This window comes from Mesoplodon bidens (genome assembly GCF_964165515.1).
Source record: "Mesoplodon bidens genome assembly, chromosome: 13".
NCBI lineage: Eukaryota > Metazoa > Chordata > Mammalia > Artiodactyla > Ziphiidae > Mesoplodon > Mesoplodon bidens.
The window spans coordinates 47,148,645-47,165,730 of NC_138169.1; the positions used below are offsets into that span (position 1 = coordinate 47,148,645).

A 17,086-nucleotide genomic window follows, 5' to 3' on the forward strand; every position below is an offset into this window, starting at 1 on the left:
TAGAAGCCTGCGTGCCTAGAGCCCGTGCTCTGCAGTGGGAGAGGCTGCCGCAGTGAGAGTCTCACGCACCTCAGTGAGGAGCAGCCCCCGCTCGCCACAACTAGAGAAAGCCCACACGCAGCAATGAAGACCCAATGCAGTCAAAAAATAAATAAATAAATACATAAATTTATTTTTTTTAAAAAAGAAGAAGCACTTGAGTTTAGGATTCCCACCATTTAAGTGCCTGCTCTGCTTCTCCCGGGGAACCTTTTAAAATAAACACTCAGAGTTAAGCCCGCGAAAAGTTAGTGACCTCCACCCGGGCAACCCTGTAAGTCCTAGGTGCTTGCTGTCCTGCTCTCCATCTCCTGCTGGCTGGTGACCTGGGGTGGAGGACGGCACTCCCCCGCCTCACTGTGCCCTGGCCCCCTCTGGGACCCGTGAGTGAATCCTGAGACTCTACTTCCTTTGTGTGGGTGTACTGAAACTGCACCTTGCATCAGAATGACCCCCTGGGCTCCACTTCCCCAAAGCGGGAGCTCGGATGCCCAGGGAGCTACGTGCCAACCAGTAAGGGTGGCTGGTGCCCCCTCACACGGCAGGTCATAATCCGCATGTTCTTAATTCAGTACAGCAGCTCCAGCTGCTGAATACAGTTGAAGAGAAGGACAGGATCGTGGGCACAGTCTGTACGCCCATCGGATGCCTTGGAGCTGCGGGTGGCTCTCTTCCCCTTCCAGACTGCTCAGTCTCCCTGGGAGGATCTACTGCTAGCTGGCGGTCAGTGCCGCTGCGCTGCACTGTTGTGTGCTGTGCCGCCAGGCTCTGCTGATAATTCCCACCCTAAACTGTTGGTGCTGTAAAAGGTCAGACTCCGCTGCAAAGACGAGCCAGCAGGCCCCAGTCTGAAGCAGCTCTGTCTCCCATTATTCTCCAAAGGAGACCCCACTCGGGGTCAGGTGTGGAGGTGACTGGCGACCATCACATATGCAAGTCTGGGCACTGGGCCAAGGCGAGCTAACCTGGACGGTCAGGCTCTGCCTCTTTCCCCCACGCAGGGACAGGGCTGGGGGGCAGCCTATGACGTACTGGGAGCCAAGGAGAGCTCCCCAGGGCCCTGGAGCCAGAGGGGCAGGCCGGCTGCTGGGCCCCCTGTGTCGGGTCAGGACCGGGTGCTGAGCCTGCGGAGCCGGCCTAACCCCCGAGGAGGCAGCGCTAGCAGGGCCATCGTGGCACCCGGGAGGCAAAACGCTGCAAGGCAAGTGCATCACATGCTGCTAAAGGTGGGGCCCCAAGCGCTTGGTACCGGCTACTCCCACGTCCCCAGAGGAGGTTAAAAAACTACTAGAAGCCTGTGAGACCCCCACGGCTTGGGCGTTACGCAGCACAGTGGCATATCTACACGCCAAGTCGTGAAGGCCACGTTCTCGGGGCCTGGAGCTTGCCCCAACACATCTGCTAATGTTGCACCGGTGGAGGTGGAGGTGGACCCCGACCCTCAGCAGTTGACTGGGACCCCCTAGAATGGGAGGTGGCAGCACAGGAGTTAGGGAAGAGGCGACCTCTGTCCCAGGCGTTCCCTGTTAGAATCCATCACACCAAAACATCCAACGATGGCCAGTGTGAATGAGGAACAGAGACACCTAACTACACCGTGATAGAAATGCAAGATTTTTGAGAAAAATTTGTTCAAAAGAAGAGGGAGAAGGGCACTGATTGGCTCTTAGGGGTCTTCGGAACTGGTTCCGAGCTCTGTTTACAGAGAAAGAGACCCCTCCAAGCCTCCGAGCCCACAGAGACAGAAGGAAGAAGCTCGGCCTCCCTCACAAGATGAGCAACAAGCTCTCCATACTGGCAGCTCCAGAGATCAGGGTCCCTGATGACTTCATCTCGGGACAGTTGAACGCACATTAGAAGCCTTTGTTCAGGCGCTGCAGGCTCTTCAGGAGACTGTGGTCCCATCCCGGAGGAGGATGCCGTCACCTCTCGGAATGTTCCCGCCCCAGCAGCAGAACCCAGGATCCCACCCCCTGATCTGTGAGAGTGACAGCCACCAAGGCCCCTGTCCTAGGGACCCTGCAGTTCCCTGAGCTTGTCCCTCCTCTTGGGGACAATCACCTGTTCACTTCTCTCATTATCCACTGGGATGCTCTCACTGACACTGGAGCCCAAATTACGTTGCTTCCCTGAACCCCTCCAAACATAAATGAAGGGCCCCCTGTAAGTTACAAGGCATAGCAAGTAGGATAGCAGAAGTCACTACTGGAACAACCTTTCTTAAAAATCTTTTAGTGGTGGCCCCTTAACCCTACCTTTCCCTGACATGGGTATGGATGCCCTGACCACACACATGGAGGAACAGGACCCACACCTGGTCCCAAGGAGTATAATCCCCACCATCTTGGGCCTTGCAGCTCTGCCACCGGGCGGGGGGGGGGACCCTGACTCCTCTGGCTTCCCTGATCCTGCAGCCTGTGCCCACTGTGGGTCCCAGGCCCCGGTGTCGTCACACACGTGGTTCTCCACGCGTTTCTCCTTCCCTCCACCTCCCCGCACCCCGGAGTCCTGTCTGCTCACCCCAGGGCACTTCAGTCTCCCTGAGAACAATCGCATCACTGAACAGACACCCCCAATTCAGCTCTCTGCCCCCTCATGTCAAAGCCTGCCACATTCACCCGCATTATACTGGGAGTAGGTCTGCTACTACCCTCAACAGGACTGAGGCGCCTCAAGGTGACCTTGCACTGAGCATAAAACAACACGTCATTACAGCAAACCCCAACCTGGGAGCCAAGCCGGCCAAGCACTCTGGGCTGTTAGACCAAAGCCCAGCCTCAGCGCAGCAGCAGCAGCGTGATTCTTTAGTGCAGACAGCTTGGGTAACCGTTTAGCTCTAGATTACTCACTGGCCCAGGAAGGAGGTGTATGTGCTGTAAGGGGCACCACCTGCTGTGTGTATATTAATAATTCTGGACAAACCCAGACAAATTTACAAAAGATGGTCCAAGATGTGGTACTAGTATTCCACAATCTCACCTAAGTTTTAAATCAAATACCTATCTTAACCTTACCCAAGGGCTTTGATTTATCTTCTTGGCTAGACCCCAACTAATGGGAGGAGAGTGGTTACAGGCAGGATTTCAAACTGTCATTTGTCTAGTGATATCGCTGATGGCACTTTTGCTTTGCTCAAATGTTTCGTGTGCTGGGTGATCAAAACCCTGCCAGGGGCTTTTACTATCTCCACCGTCCAGACAGTGCCTATGATTTTCCCTAAAGATTAATGGTGAGGCATCACAGGATCCATTGTGATGAGAAAAACAACTTTTGTTTTTCTGAGTTGCTGCCTAGGCGTTTCACAGTGTGATAACCCTGCTCACATCCAGTGTCTGGAAGTTTAGATAAGGGCTTGAGTTTAGGATTCCCGCCGGAAGTTCCCACTTTGCTTTTCCAGAGGCACCTTTTAAAACAACCACTTAGAATTAAGGCCAAGAAAACTTTGTGACCTCTGCCCCAAGCACCTTATAAGAAACGGGGGCTTGGTACCCTGCTCTCACCTCCTGGGACGGAAGACCGCCCTTCCCACCAGCTCTCTGCACCCTCCTCCGCAGCTCCCAGGATCCTTAAGTAAGAAAGCTTATGACTCTACTTCCTTGGTGTGGGTGTACTGAAACTGCACCTTCCATCAAAACAACCCTGTGGGTTCCACCTCCCCAAAGCGGGAGCTCAGATGCTGAGGGAGCTACCTGCCAACCACATGTGGGGGGCTCATGCCCCTTTATTCAAACAGGTCATAATCTGCAAATTCTTAATTTAATATACCAGCTCCAGCTAGTCAACACATGGTATTAGAAAGAATACTTATTTCCTGTGCATAGAAAGTGAAGGGAAAGGGGCATATTATAGAGAGTGGCCAGGAAGAGGCACAGGGAAGATGAGCTAGTGGTGACACTGTTTCCAAACTACCCCCAATGGAAAGAACCTCTCGAGGTGAGCCTGTGGTCAGGACCTCAAGTCCTTCCTCCCTACTGCACCCACTTAAGGCTACTCTCATCTCCTTTACCTACCAGGTGTCCCCTCCAGGTTTCACTCAAGAAAGTGTTTCACCTTCCCACACTGTTGGTGGGAATGTAAACAACCATTATGGAGGACAGTATGGAGGTTCCTTAAAAAACTAAACATAAAGCTATCATATGATCCAGCAATCCTACTCCCGGGCATGTATCCAGAGAAAAGACACTTATGCACCCCAATGTTTATTGCAGTACTATTTACAACAGCCAAGACATAGAAACGATCCTATTGCCCATCGACAGAGGAATGGATAAAGAAGATGTGGTATTTATACACAATGGAATACTACTCAGCCATAAAAAATAATGAAATAATGCCATTTGCAGCAACATGGATGGACCTAGAGATTATCATACTAAGTAAAGTAAGTCAGACAGAGAAAGACAACTATCATATGATATCACTTATATGTGAAATCTAAAAAAAAAAAAAAAAGATACAAATGAACTTATTTACAAAACAGAACAGATTCACAGACTTAGAAAACAAACTTATGGTTACCAGAGGGGAAAGGTGGGGGTAAGGATAAATGAGAAGTTTGGGATTAACATTTACACACTACTATATATAAAATAGAAAATCAACAAGGACCCACTGTATAGCACAGGGAACTCTGCTCAATATTCTATAATAACATACATGGGAAAAGAATCTGAAAAATAATGGATATATGTATATTTATAACTGAATCACTTTGCTGTACACCTGAAACTAACACAACATTGTAAATCAACTATACTCCAATATAAAATAAAAATTTTAAAAAGAAAAAAAAAAAAAAGGGAAGCATTCCAGTGCTCTAAAGCCAGGAGAGGAGGCATCCTGCTTTACTTGCAAAGAAGTAAGCAATCAGCCAGGCCAGCCCCCTTTACTTCACCTGCTGAGATTTCAAGGGCAACCGAAGAGGAAGGACCCAGTGAGCTCCAGGGAAAGATCCCCACCTCCACTCTGTGCCGCACCTGAGGTTTTCCAGTGGGGACACACGCTCTCTCCCCCCAGTTAGAAATTAAAAGGTCAAAAAACATATCTATTGGCTGAAATCTATTTACCCAGCAGTGCAATCATTCAGCACACAAATATAAACAATGTAAATAGTGATTTTCACACTTTGGAAGGTGGGACCAGGGTTAGAAAGGAAAGAGCAGGAAAATTGGACGCCTAAGAGACGAGAGGCTGCCACTTACCGTGAAGGAAAGTGGAAGAAGACAGTCAGTGGTGAGCTACCTCTCAGGCTGCGCAACAAAGCCTAGGTGCCAACCTCTTCTGTGTTGTGTGGGAGGGAATAACTTGGTTGTACCACTGGTTACACGGCACGTTCACTCTAATGCCAATTCAGCATGAATTGGCAAGACGTGCAACGATACCTCCTGCTTTGGGAAGTGGGACCTGAGTGGCCTGGGATCCGTTTGGAACAGCACAGGCCCAAATCAAAAGTTTATGGTTGTGTAGATTACAACATATCACATGACATGGTTTAGGATATTATTTTTTCTATTAAAGTATAATTCTTAAAATAGCAAATATTCAATACATATGAATTACCTGCATTTAAATTTTACTTGAAATGTAAGAAAAAAATGTAAGGCATATCATCTCTAGCCAAAGAGCTGTTTTGTCCATAAATCAACAAGTTTCAGTGACTACTTCACTCAGTTTAGGGCCTACCTGTATTTTTTGGTATCTAAAGCCTAATTCTGGATACTCTGGCTCTTGTCAGTATTTTACCCTCAGGGTTCCCAGTGTGCACTGCCCAAAGACCTGATGACGTTGTCAGAGAAACCCCTGAATTTCCTCTAGAAATATCCCTTCAGGTGAATTCTTTTCCAAAGTCAGAAAACGATTTTTAAGATAAGGTGGCACATCCCTTCCCCCACCCTCTGGGCAGCTGACCAAGGGCAGCTCAGAGGCTGAAAGGTTCCATGAGTCATCTTGCCCCCAGTCACACACAGCCGCCTTTGAAGCCACCACTAGAAACTGCCCATGTCCCTCAGTCACACACAGCCGCCTTTGAAGCCACCACTAGAAACTGCCCATGTCCAGTGCTTTCCTTTGGCTTCTCAACTTCTGAAATTGTATAACGTCTACCTAAACAAACAACTTCTTACTCAATTATTCTTGAAGTGACCAAATCCTAGTATTCTAAACAGCGTGGTTTTTTTTAGTCACACATCTCCAATATCAAGGGCAATGCCTGGACACAGGATGGGTGAATGAATAAATGGATGGATGGATGAACGAATGGATGCACGAATAGATGAGCAGGAATGGCAGAGCTGGCCATGTCAAATCCCGTCTCACCTCCCTCTGCTTCCTTCCTCCCTGCATTTCCAAACCTTGGCTCCATCAGGTGCTAAAATATGCCTTTAAGACATTCATACAAAAGATGTCCCACAGGGGCTTCCCTGGTGGCGCAGTGGTTGAGAGTCTGCCTGCCGATGCAGGGGACATGGGTCCGTGCCCCGGTCTGGGAAGATCCCACGTGCCACAGAGCGGCTGGGTCCAGAGCCTATGCTCTGCAACAGGAGAGGCCACAACAGTGAGAGGCCCGCGTACCGCAAAAAAAAAAAAAAAAAAATGTCCCACATGTAGATGACCCAGCCTCCTGGACAGTCCAAGTTCTCATCGCCTAATCTCGGCCACAACACACCCAATTCTAACACCCAATTTCCTCCCTGGCTCACTGTTTTCTCCTGCTTTACTCCGAATGACTGTCTGTAACCTCTAGTTAACAGTCTTTGTTATCTGCTCCCAGCTTTGCCTTGTAATCCCTCCAGTGAACCTTGGTCCACATCTGGAGGCCTCATACCCTTTATTACATTCTTCCAAATTGTTCTCTAGTCCCTGACTATTGAAAAAATGACAGTCTCCTTTAATGTCATAACCCACCACCACTCTTACTATATTTCCTCAGTTCTGAGACACACGTCATCCATGTTTTAGCATTCTGACCTAAGGACATACCCTACAGTGTATGCATTTAATGTACTGCTTCTTTCTTGTTTCCAAGAAGCCATTATGAAATTAATGATGTGGTTTGTCAAGAAAATATGGTATATCACATACCCCTCTGGCCTTTTCCAATGTGTTTTCTCGAACCATTCAGTTGCCAAGAAGTTTCCCTATACTGTATCTCAATGTCTTTTCTAGAATACCACCTCCACTCCTCATCTTAAGTGAAACACTGTTCTTCCTTTCAAACTGTGCTCAGTGCTTACTTTCTGAGGTCCACAATCTTGGGGGTGAGGCATATAAGAAGGTACTCTGCAGATTATACCTACACCTCACAAAAATTAATTACTTCCTTCTTTCATACATTTACCTCCTTTGAAGTTCACGACTTTCAGCCGAACCACCTTCCAATATGCAGCCACTTTCACCGAGAGGTGCCCTCCTCTCCCTGGACATCCTCCATGTAACACCCAGCTCCACATTCACACCCTGAGCGCCACTGTCACCTAGAATGACTGGCAGTTTCAGAGTTGAAAGCCAGTCAGTTCTGGCTTCAGCTTCTCCCTGCTGTCTCCACATTTTTCCTGTCTCTATGGTCTCCTAATAAAGCAGCTGATTAATTTTGGTGGAGTGGCTAAGAATCACCGGGCCTGCCTGCTGAGAATGGAAGTCCCAGGCCCATTCTCAAAGCCCCTGTGTCGGTAGACATGCGTGGGTTATGTTTGTGGACACCCAGCTTTACCTGAACACATTTCAGGGGCTTGAATTGCCCACCACTGAGTCCTGCCTCCCAGAGGAAGAAGCTACCTCTCCACTCTCCCAACCTCTCCAGCAAAGAGAAGTAGACAAATGACAAGATGCACCCAAAGGTGACTCTGAAACAGAAGTGAACATGAGGACGTGGGCACTCTGCAAAACTGTCTGTCTTTCAGTAAAAGTGCTGGCAGAAGCTTCTGGCATTAAGGACCCCAGGAGTGGCACCTCCGGGCACATCTGGTCGGAGCTGTGATCTCTGCCAAGTGGCAACAGGAGATGCTGCCCAGAGTGGTCTGGGCCTTGCTCTGGTGGCTCAGCCTCTGAACCGACCTCTGTGGCCACCCAGGTTTTTTTAACCAGCATCCCCGTGGCTTCTGGTGTAGATCATCTCTGGACCACAAGTAGAGAAACCCAGCTCCACGAGTTTGACCCAGTCACAGCAATGGACTGAATGTCTGTTCTCCCCACCCCCCAAATTCATATTTTGAAATCCTAACCCCAAATGTGATGGTTTTAGGAGGTGAGGCCTTTGGGGAGTGATTACATCATGAGGATGAAGCCCTCATGAATGGGATTAGTGCCATTATAAAACAGACCCCAGAGAGATCCCTCATCCCTTCCACCATGTGAGGATACAGCAAGAAGACAGCCATCTATGAAGCAGGAATCAGGCCCTCACCAAATACTGAAACTGCTGACACCTTAATCTTAGATGTCTATCCACCAGAACTGTGAGAAATAAATATTTGCTGTTTAAGCCATCCAGTCTATGGTATTTTTGCTATAGCAGTCCGAACAGACTAAGACACACCCATATACTCACAAACACTGTTATTTCCCCTCCCTTCCTGACCTGCCACACCTGATCAACAATTTTCCATGCTCAAATTCTTCACCCAAGAAATACCACTGAAGAAAATCACGTAAGCACATAATCCCACCACTGAGGTGACAGGACCTAATTTACTGCCTTAAACATAGTAAGCTTTCAGCAGAAACAAGCGTTATATGTTTTGTACATTTTGACCCCCACGGGGTAGGGAGGGCTCTCTTGGCTAACCAGTTAACGAGCACCTTTTCATTTATGATTGCTTGACTCCTGCATGCTCTACAACGTTCAAAATATCTAGTCCTCCTTTACAAGCTGCTCCACCCTTCTTGGCCTCCCCCTCACATGTATGTGGCCTCTCCTACTTTATTAGGAACACAGAAGCAACAGGCCTGAACCCCCTTAACTTTCTCCCCCTCATCTCCAAATGAACGTCACTCCCACCTCAGGGCAAGAGGTGTCCCCCTACTACTTTCCAAGGCCAGTTCTTCGAGCACATTCTGTGTCCTGTCACTTTCTCCAGGATACAGACTTCCTGGATGCTTCCCTCCTCCTCCCTTCACTCCCCATCTGTCCAGAGTCTTCCCCTCCACACCCACAGCACTTAAAGTTCACTTAAGTCCATCTCTTCCTAAAACGTTGTCCCCTTGATCCCCCCTCCTCCACAGATTCCTTCCCCCCTGTCTCCTTTCCTTTCCCGCCAAACTTCTTTGTTTTATTCATTTATTATTATTATTTGGCCACGCCATGCAGCTTGCAGGGATCTTAGTTCCCCGACCAGGGGTGGAACCTGGGGCCCCTGCAGTGGAAGGCAGAGTCCTAACCACTGGACAACCAGGGAAGTCCCAAACGGCCTTGTTTTTTTTTTTTGTTTCTTTGGGTTTTTTTGCGGTACGCGGGCCTCTCACTGTTGTGGCCTCTCCCATTGCAGAGCACAGGCTCCGGACGCGCAGGCTCAGCGGCCATGGCTCACGGGCCCAGCCACTCCGCGGCATGTGGGATCTTCCCGGACCGGGGCACGAACCCACGTCCCCTGCATTGGCAGGCGGACTCCCATCTACTGTGCCACCAGAGAAGCCCCCAAATGTCCTTGTTTTAAACCAACTAGTTTTTACAGACTTCTGAGTCACTTCTCAGGGCAGTATATCTTGCTTCTCACGCTGCCGCCCCACTGGAATTGTGCCGACTGTGGTTCCGTGAGTGTTCTTTGTGCCCAATTCAATGGCCTTTCACAGTCCCTCATTCTACCTGCTCTGAGGTATGTGACAAGGTGGAGCCCTCTCCTTGCTGTCCTCTGGAACACCGTCCCCTGACTCCCCTATGTCCCTGGCTACCTTCCCTTCTTTACTGACCTCCCCTCACCCTTCGGACACAGATGTTCTCCAGGGGTCCACTCACAGGACCTCACCTCCTCTCATCTCCAGCCCAGATCCCTCTGAAGAAATTCAGACCCCAGAAGAACTCTCCTGAGCTTTAAACAGAACAGGTCCAACACTGAACTCATTCACGTCCCCGTTCTCCAAATGTGAGGTTTATCCCGTATTATATGTTTCAGTTAACGGCCACCGAGCCAGAGACCTGGAAAGCAACCCTGATCCCTCAGCTGGTCACCACGTCTCTTCTCTTCTGCACCACAGCCCCAGCACATGCCCGTTGTTCTCTGGGGCCCTTGCAGGAAGCTCCTCACGGCCCTTCCAGATCCTGGCACTTCCCCATGCTCATCCATTTTCAACTTCTCATCAGGATCATCTTTCCAAACTACCATCCTAGTCACACCATGTACCTACCTAAAGCAGATGAAGGTTACATTCCCTAAAGCAGTGTTTTCTGGGGCTTCCCTGGTGGTGCAGCGGTTAAGAATCCACCTGCTTGGGCTTCCCTGGTGGCGCAGTGGTTTAGAGTCCGCCTGCCGATGCAGGGGACATGGGTTCATGCCCCGGTCTGGGAAGATCCCACATGCTGCGGAGCGGCTGGGCCTGTGAGCCATGGCTGCTGAGCCTGTGCGTCCAGAGCCTGTGCTCCGCAACGGGAGAGGCCACAACAGTGAGAGGCCCACATACCGCAAAAAAAAAAAAAAAAAAAAAAAGAATCCACCTGCCAATGCAGGGGACACGGGTTCGCGCCCTGGTCCGGGAAGATCCCACATGCCACGGAGCAACTAAGCCCGTGCGCCACAACTACTGAGCCTGCGCTCTAGAGCCTGAGAGCCACAACTACTGAGCCCATGTGCCACAACTACTGAAGCTCGCGTGCCCAGAGCCCGTGCTCTACAACAAGAGAAGCCACCGCAATGAGAAGCACGAGCACCACAACGAAGAGTAGCCCCCACTCGCAACTAGAGAAAGCCCATGCGCAGCAACGAAGACCCAAAGTAGCCCAAAATAAATAAATTAATTATTTTAAAAAAGCAGTGTTTTCTGTTTTTGTTTTTACCCCGTTTTGTCCCTAGACCCTTAGAAAACCATGTGCCCTTATCTTAGAGAGATACACACCGGGCTGTAAATCAACCCCCTACACACACTCTCAGGGGCTCCGTTCCCTCTGATGCCCACCTCACAGATGGCGACAGATTCATGGAACCCAGGCAGCCCTCGGGCTGGTGAGTTCTTTACACAGGGCCCTTCACCTCCCTATGCAGCACACATCCCACTACACACCCACCCCGGTCACAGCGGACCACTCCCCATTCTCAGAACACAGGGCCTCCTGTGCTCGGACACTGGCCCCTCAGCTACCTGCTGAACCATCCTGCAAGACCCACTTCCAGTGTCCCCTCTCTCTGAAGTCTCTCCTTCCAGAAGGAAACTGCTGTCTCCCTTTCGTCACAGAACAACTCTTCCTCTGAATGTGTCACCAGCTCCAGCCGGCAGGCACGTACTCAGCTATGTTTCTCCCCGCCTACCCCTGCGAACAACACAGCGGCGGCTGCAGGTGCGTCACGACTGCTCCGTTCCTCTGCAATGGCCCACATCGCTCTTTTCTACAATAAATGTGGGCATGATGGTTTGTTACATTAAGCACTACCTGAGCTTCTCTGAAGTTTATAAATTCATCTCAAAAAGTCCTTGTAGCTTTTGTTATGCTCCTAAGGCTAGCAACTATAGAAACTATCAGGGTTAAACCGCAAAGGCAACTACTCCAAAAATGCTAAGGACAAAATATATAAAAGTCATTACAAATGCACTCTATTTGAATAGGAATTAAAAGATAGGAAATCTACAGGCAAGTCCATCTTCATTTTAATGCAAAGTGTACAACTGACATTTTCCATCTCTAACCTCATCCAGAAAATCAAAACATCCATGCTAAGCACTTATTATTTTTCAGCTCTAGATAAAGTGAATTGTTAGCACGGAGAGTGTCACATAAATATAATAAAACTGAAAGTGGATTTACCCTCTGGAGAATCTATAAATACTAACAATAACAAAGAAGTATTCACTCATATTGTACAAATAACATTTAAAATAGATTTTACACTGTAATTGATTGTGAAATAATGCTGAAATCCATGAAATCAACTTTATGTGAATTCCAACTGGAGAAGTTCACACTTCATCTTTATGGTAATCCAGTGCCAGCAAAAATCAAAAACAAGTTACAGCTAGATAATCAAACAACAATTTTAAGCCTTAACTTCACTTCTGGTGATTATAGGAATTCAGTATTATACATACTTGAATGTTTTTCATCTAAGTAGATCATCTTCTTACACAGACTCTCCTTGACTATTATTTGGGGAGGTATGGTATTCAATTATTTTGTGTGATATGACAATAAGATTTTTATACTTAGGTATTTTATTATGCTGTTCTCTTTCATCAATGGGAAACAATTCTGTTAATTAAAAACAAATGAAGGATGCGTAGCTAAGTAAAAAAATGCCTTAACTCCACAGATTTCTCCTAGGTTTCTCACTCCCTTGATCATCGTAAAATCTGGCTCCATCATTCAAAGAAATGAGGAAAAGGAAAGGGAACAGCAAATTAACATCTACCAAGCTTCAAGCACTGTGCTTCTCTTTATCCTCCAACACTGTGAAGTGGGCATATAATCCCAGATTTTACAGATAGGCAAAATGAGGCTCTACTTTGCAGTGTCACAGGACTAGTGAGGGGGCTCTCCAGGATGGCTCGTGCCAGGCCCCTTCCTAAGGAGTTATCTGTGTGTGGGCATATTTTCTACTAAACCATCCCATCAGGCTGGCCACAGCTAATTGGACAAGGGATTGGTGCTGGACCCAAAGCCAGCAGAGCCATGAGGAGGCCTTCTGTGAAAAGGTAGCTGGCCAAACAGGTGTGATCCTCTCTTGCAGAAGAATGCAAGACTGATGGGAGCAGAGGGGAGGAGCAGGACCCCAAGAGAGTCAGCGAAAGGCAGTGAGAACAGTCGCGACACAATCTTTCAAGCACTTGACAGGAGCATTTACGAGTTATGGGGCCGGGGAAGAGGAGGGCAAGCAGGAAGGCCTGGCAGGCAGATGCTCTGAAACAGACTTTAATTAGTATCCAGAAAGCACTAATTAAGAAAATGGCGGGCTTCCCTGGTGGCGCAGTGGTTGAGAGTCCGCCTGCTGATGCAGGGGACACGGGTTCGTGCCCCGGTCCGGGAGGATCCCACATGCCATGGAGCGGCTGGGCCCGTGAGCCATGGCCGCTGAGCCTGCGCGTTCGGAGCCTGTGCTCCACAACGGGAGAGGCCACAGCAGTGAGAGGACCACGTACCGCGCAAAAAAAAAAAAAAAAAGAAAGAAAATGGCAACTAAACCAAGAACAGAAAGATTTCCTAAAACTATAAATCCTTGAACATGCAAATTATGAAAAGGAAATTACTGTAATCAATATTTCAACAGAACATTACACCCAGTGGTTTCAGTACTACACAGACAAAAACATTCATTTTTAGAAAGCCAAGGCTGCAGTGACAAAGTAACGACAAATACATAGCCACAAAAACCATAGCTTCCTTCTCTATTACGGGACAGCAAGGAGATAACAATATTAGAATCAGCTGAGAATTTTTTTTTAAATACTCAGGCCCTGCATCCAATTAATAAAATCAGAAACTTAGGGGTTGGGTCCAAGAATTATGGAAGCTACGGTACAGCCAGGATCAATTCTAGATCAGTGGGTCTGTGGCCCAAGGATCACCAACATCAGCATGACCTGGGAACTTGTCAGAAATGAAAATTCTCAGACCCCACTCTACATCTACTGACTCTGAAACTCTGAAAGTGGGTCCAGCAATGTGTGTTTTATAAGGCTGTCCAGTGATTCCAATGTACCCTAAAGCGTGAGAACCATGGTCTTAGATGATAATAAAAGGTGAATCATACTTTTTATTACAGATATATCTATCAACAACATACTGAAAAAATCCTACAAACATGACAGGCAAAGACTAACTTCCTCAATAAAGAAAAGTTACATAAAGACATAAAAAACACACCTTAGATACTGAGGACATTAAGACACGTGGATAAATAAGCAATTCAAAATAACGTTTATTTGGGGCTTCCCTGGTGGTGCAGTGGTTGAGAGTCCGCCTGCTGATGCAGGGGACATGGGTTCGTGCCCTGGCCCGGGAAGATCCCACGTGCTGCGGAGTGGCTGGGCCCGTGAGCCATGGCCGCTGGGCCTGTGCGTCCGGAACCTGTGCTCCGCAACGGGAGAGGCCACAACAGTGAGAGGCCCGCGTACCGCAAAAATATATATATATATAAAAAAAAAAAAAACGTTTATTTGAATTTTAATTACATAAAAATCAAGGTACTAACTTATATGTACAAAGTATGCTTAAAATCAGAGGGAGACACAAACAATAAAAAACTGCAAAAAAACAGCCGTGTGGCTTCTGAGTTATTACAGAGGTTTTTTTTAAACGATAATGTATTATCTTCATAATTTTGAAAAAAAATGTTTAAAATACAGTATCTTGATCCCTACTTCATATTATAAACAAAAATTCAAAACAAAATTGTAAAATTATTGGAAGGAAATAAAAGAGTATTTGTATGGCTTTGGGGTAATAAGGAAAGCTTTCTTAAGACCAAAACAAGCAAAAACCTTAAATAATGTGATTGATACACTTAGAAACATAATTTTAAACGTCTATAAAATAAAAGACTCCATAAACAAAATGAAAAGACAAGCCAGTTGCAACACATATAGCAGACAATAGGTCACTGCTGGAATATATATAAAGAACTCCCACTGATCAATACAAAAATCTAATTAACCAATAAGGAACCGATAAAACGGTAACTGAGTCACAGGAGAGAAAACTCAAAACTACTCACAAACACAGGAAAAGTCACTCAAACCTACCAGTAATGAAGAAAGTAAGAATTGAAACAAGATACCTTTTTTGATTCGTCATAGCAATAGCAAAAAGTGTTTTATCTATAAGAATAGCAAAATTTTTAAAGTCCATCAATATCAAAGTGGTGCATTCATGCTTTGCCCCTGGGGATATAAACTGGTACCGCTGCTGTGGAGTACAACCACACCAGCCTACCTAGCAATTCCATTTTTAGGCATGAACCCTCAAGCATACACACACAGGGAAATCTGTATGATGTTGTTCCTACATCACTACTTTGTGGTAGCAAAATAGTGGAAACAACCTAAATTTCCATCAGCAGAGAAAAAGGTAAATGAAATGTGGCACATTTATTCAATTATTCAAAGATACACTATAGAACAGTTAAGGGAAATAAACTGATCTCTATGTATCAGCATGGACAGTTCTCAAAAAATAATTAAGAAAGCAAGTTACAGAATGAAATGTAATTTTAAAATCATTTATATAATTTCTTAAAACCTTTGAAACGTTCTAATTTCCTATCTATGTAAAAGATAATGTTAAAATCATTTTAAGGATAATTTTAAGAATACACATCAAACTCACAATAGAGGTAAGGTTACTTCTGGGTAAGGCATAAGCTTTTTCTTTAGCTTTTCAATCCTCCACCCCTCCCAAAAAATTGCTTTGCACCCCCCTCAAAAAAAAGTCAAATAACATGCTACGTGATATGAATATGAGCACCCCCAATAATGGCCTGAGGGTGGTGTGCTCAAACCATGCGATTTTATTTTATTATAATACAAGCAAATAGTTAAGTCAAAAGTAGATGAAACTTACGCATGTAAGGCAGCTTTTCTGGGCAGGGGAGGTATGGCGAATATGTGAAGTTTCCCGGAAGATACGTTGTTGCTTGAACAAGATAATCACTTGAATTATTGCCTTCAGGATAATCTTAGAGAGAGAGAGAAAAGTTACAACCAAAAAATTGTCTTTTGCTTTGCTCCTAGTATGAAATGTGTCACCGTCACTGTGTAAAGACTACAATCTGCAATCTGCAGCAGTACTTAAAAGCAATTATCTATAAAGAACTAGAGAAAAGCAAAATACAGCTGCCGTAACTACTCTCCCATTCACCCTTCACCGCTGCCAGACGGGACCTCTCAGCATGATTCCCCTGGGGGAACCTGGGACAGGTTTGGGGAGCAGCAAGGCCTGATCCATGCGTACACACAGAGCAGGCCCATTTGCGACTGTAAGAGAACAGGTGCTCCCACCCTTCCCCCAGCTGAGCCACTTCAAAAGAGGGAGTGACAAAGTGAGAGAGTGGCATGGACATATGTACACTACCAAACGTAAAATAGAGAGCTAGTGGGAAGCAGCCGCATAGCACAGGGAGATCAGCTCGGTGCTTTGTGACCACCTAGAGGGGTGGGATGGGGAGGGTGGGAGGGAATATGGGGATATATGTATACGTGTAGCTGATTCATTTTGTGATACAGCAGAAACTAACACACCATCGTAAAGCCATTATACTCCAATAAAGATGTTAAAAAAAAAAAAAAAAAAGAGGGAGTGAAAGTACCCCAGGGGATCCTCTCCAGTATCAAACAGCCCAGGGTGTTCTGGACAGCCACAAAGCCACAGCACACTGCTTCCACATCCACAGAGCAGAGGGTGGGAGTAATGTTTTCTCACCACCTCACACTTGAGAAACTGCGATTTACCCACTCAACTTACTTTTGTAATACAGCCCATTTAAAGTCCTTAAATTAGTCATTCCCAACCCGTGGGCTGCAGTTTCTAGAAAGCCCTGGAGCTGTTATTACATTAGGTCCATTATCTTTAGAGTCAGCAAATTATGGAACACCGAGGGTACGGTTTAGAGCACCAAAGTCAAGTGCTGAGTTCAAATCCTGCCCCAACACGCACTAGCTTTGTGGTACAAAGCAAGAGAACAAAGTGTCTCATCTGCGCCTACTTCATGCTGTCATTTTCAGATTTCAGAAAGATAAGTGTACAAGTGCTCAGAACAATCCCCAGCCCATATGCATATTCAGGAACTTCAGCTATGAGTGACTGCTTTAGAAATGAGCCCCTGACTCAACCTGGAACAGTCAGAGCCTTGGGAATTTTAAACTTGGAACCAAGGAGCTCACATTTCAGTCCCCTTCTGGAACAAAGTTCTGAGAT

General features: G+C 46.7%; 1 protein-coding gene across 1 annotated transcript in view; it reads right to left on the minus strand.

Annotated features, from left to right (window-relative positions):
• The window catches only part of B4GALT6 (beta-1,4-galactosyltransferase 6), a 64,145-nt gene that overhangs the window by 22,562 nt on the left and 24,497 nt on the right, over nt 1–17,086 (minus strand). The window contains exon 3 of the mRNA XM_081252456.1: nt 15,734–15,847. Coding sequence (XP_081108582.1) covers nt 15,734–15,847 — 114 coding nt within the window. The remainder of the gene's footprint in view (nt 1–15,733; nt 15,848–17,086) is intronic.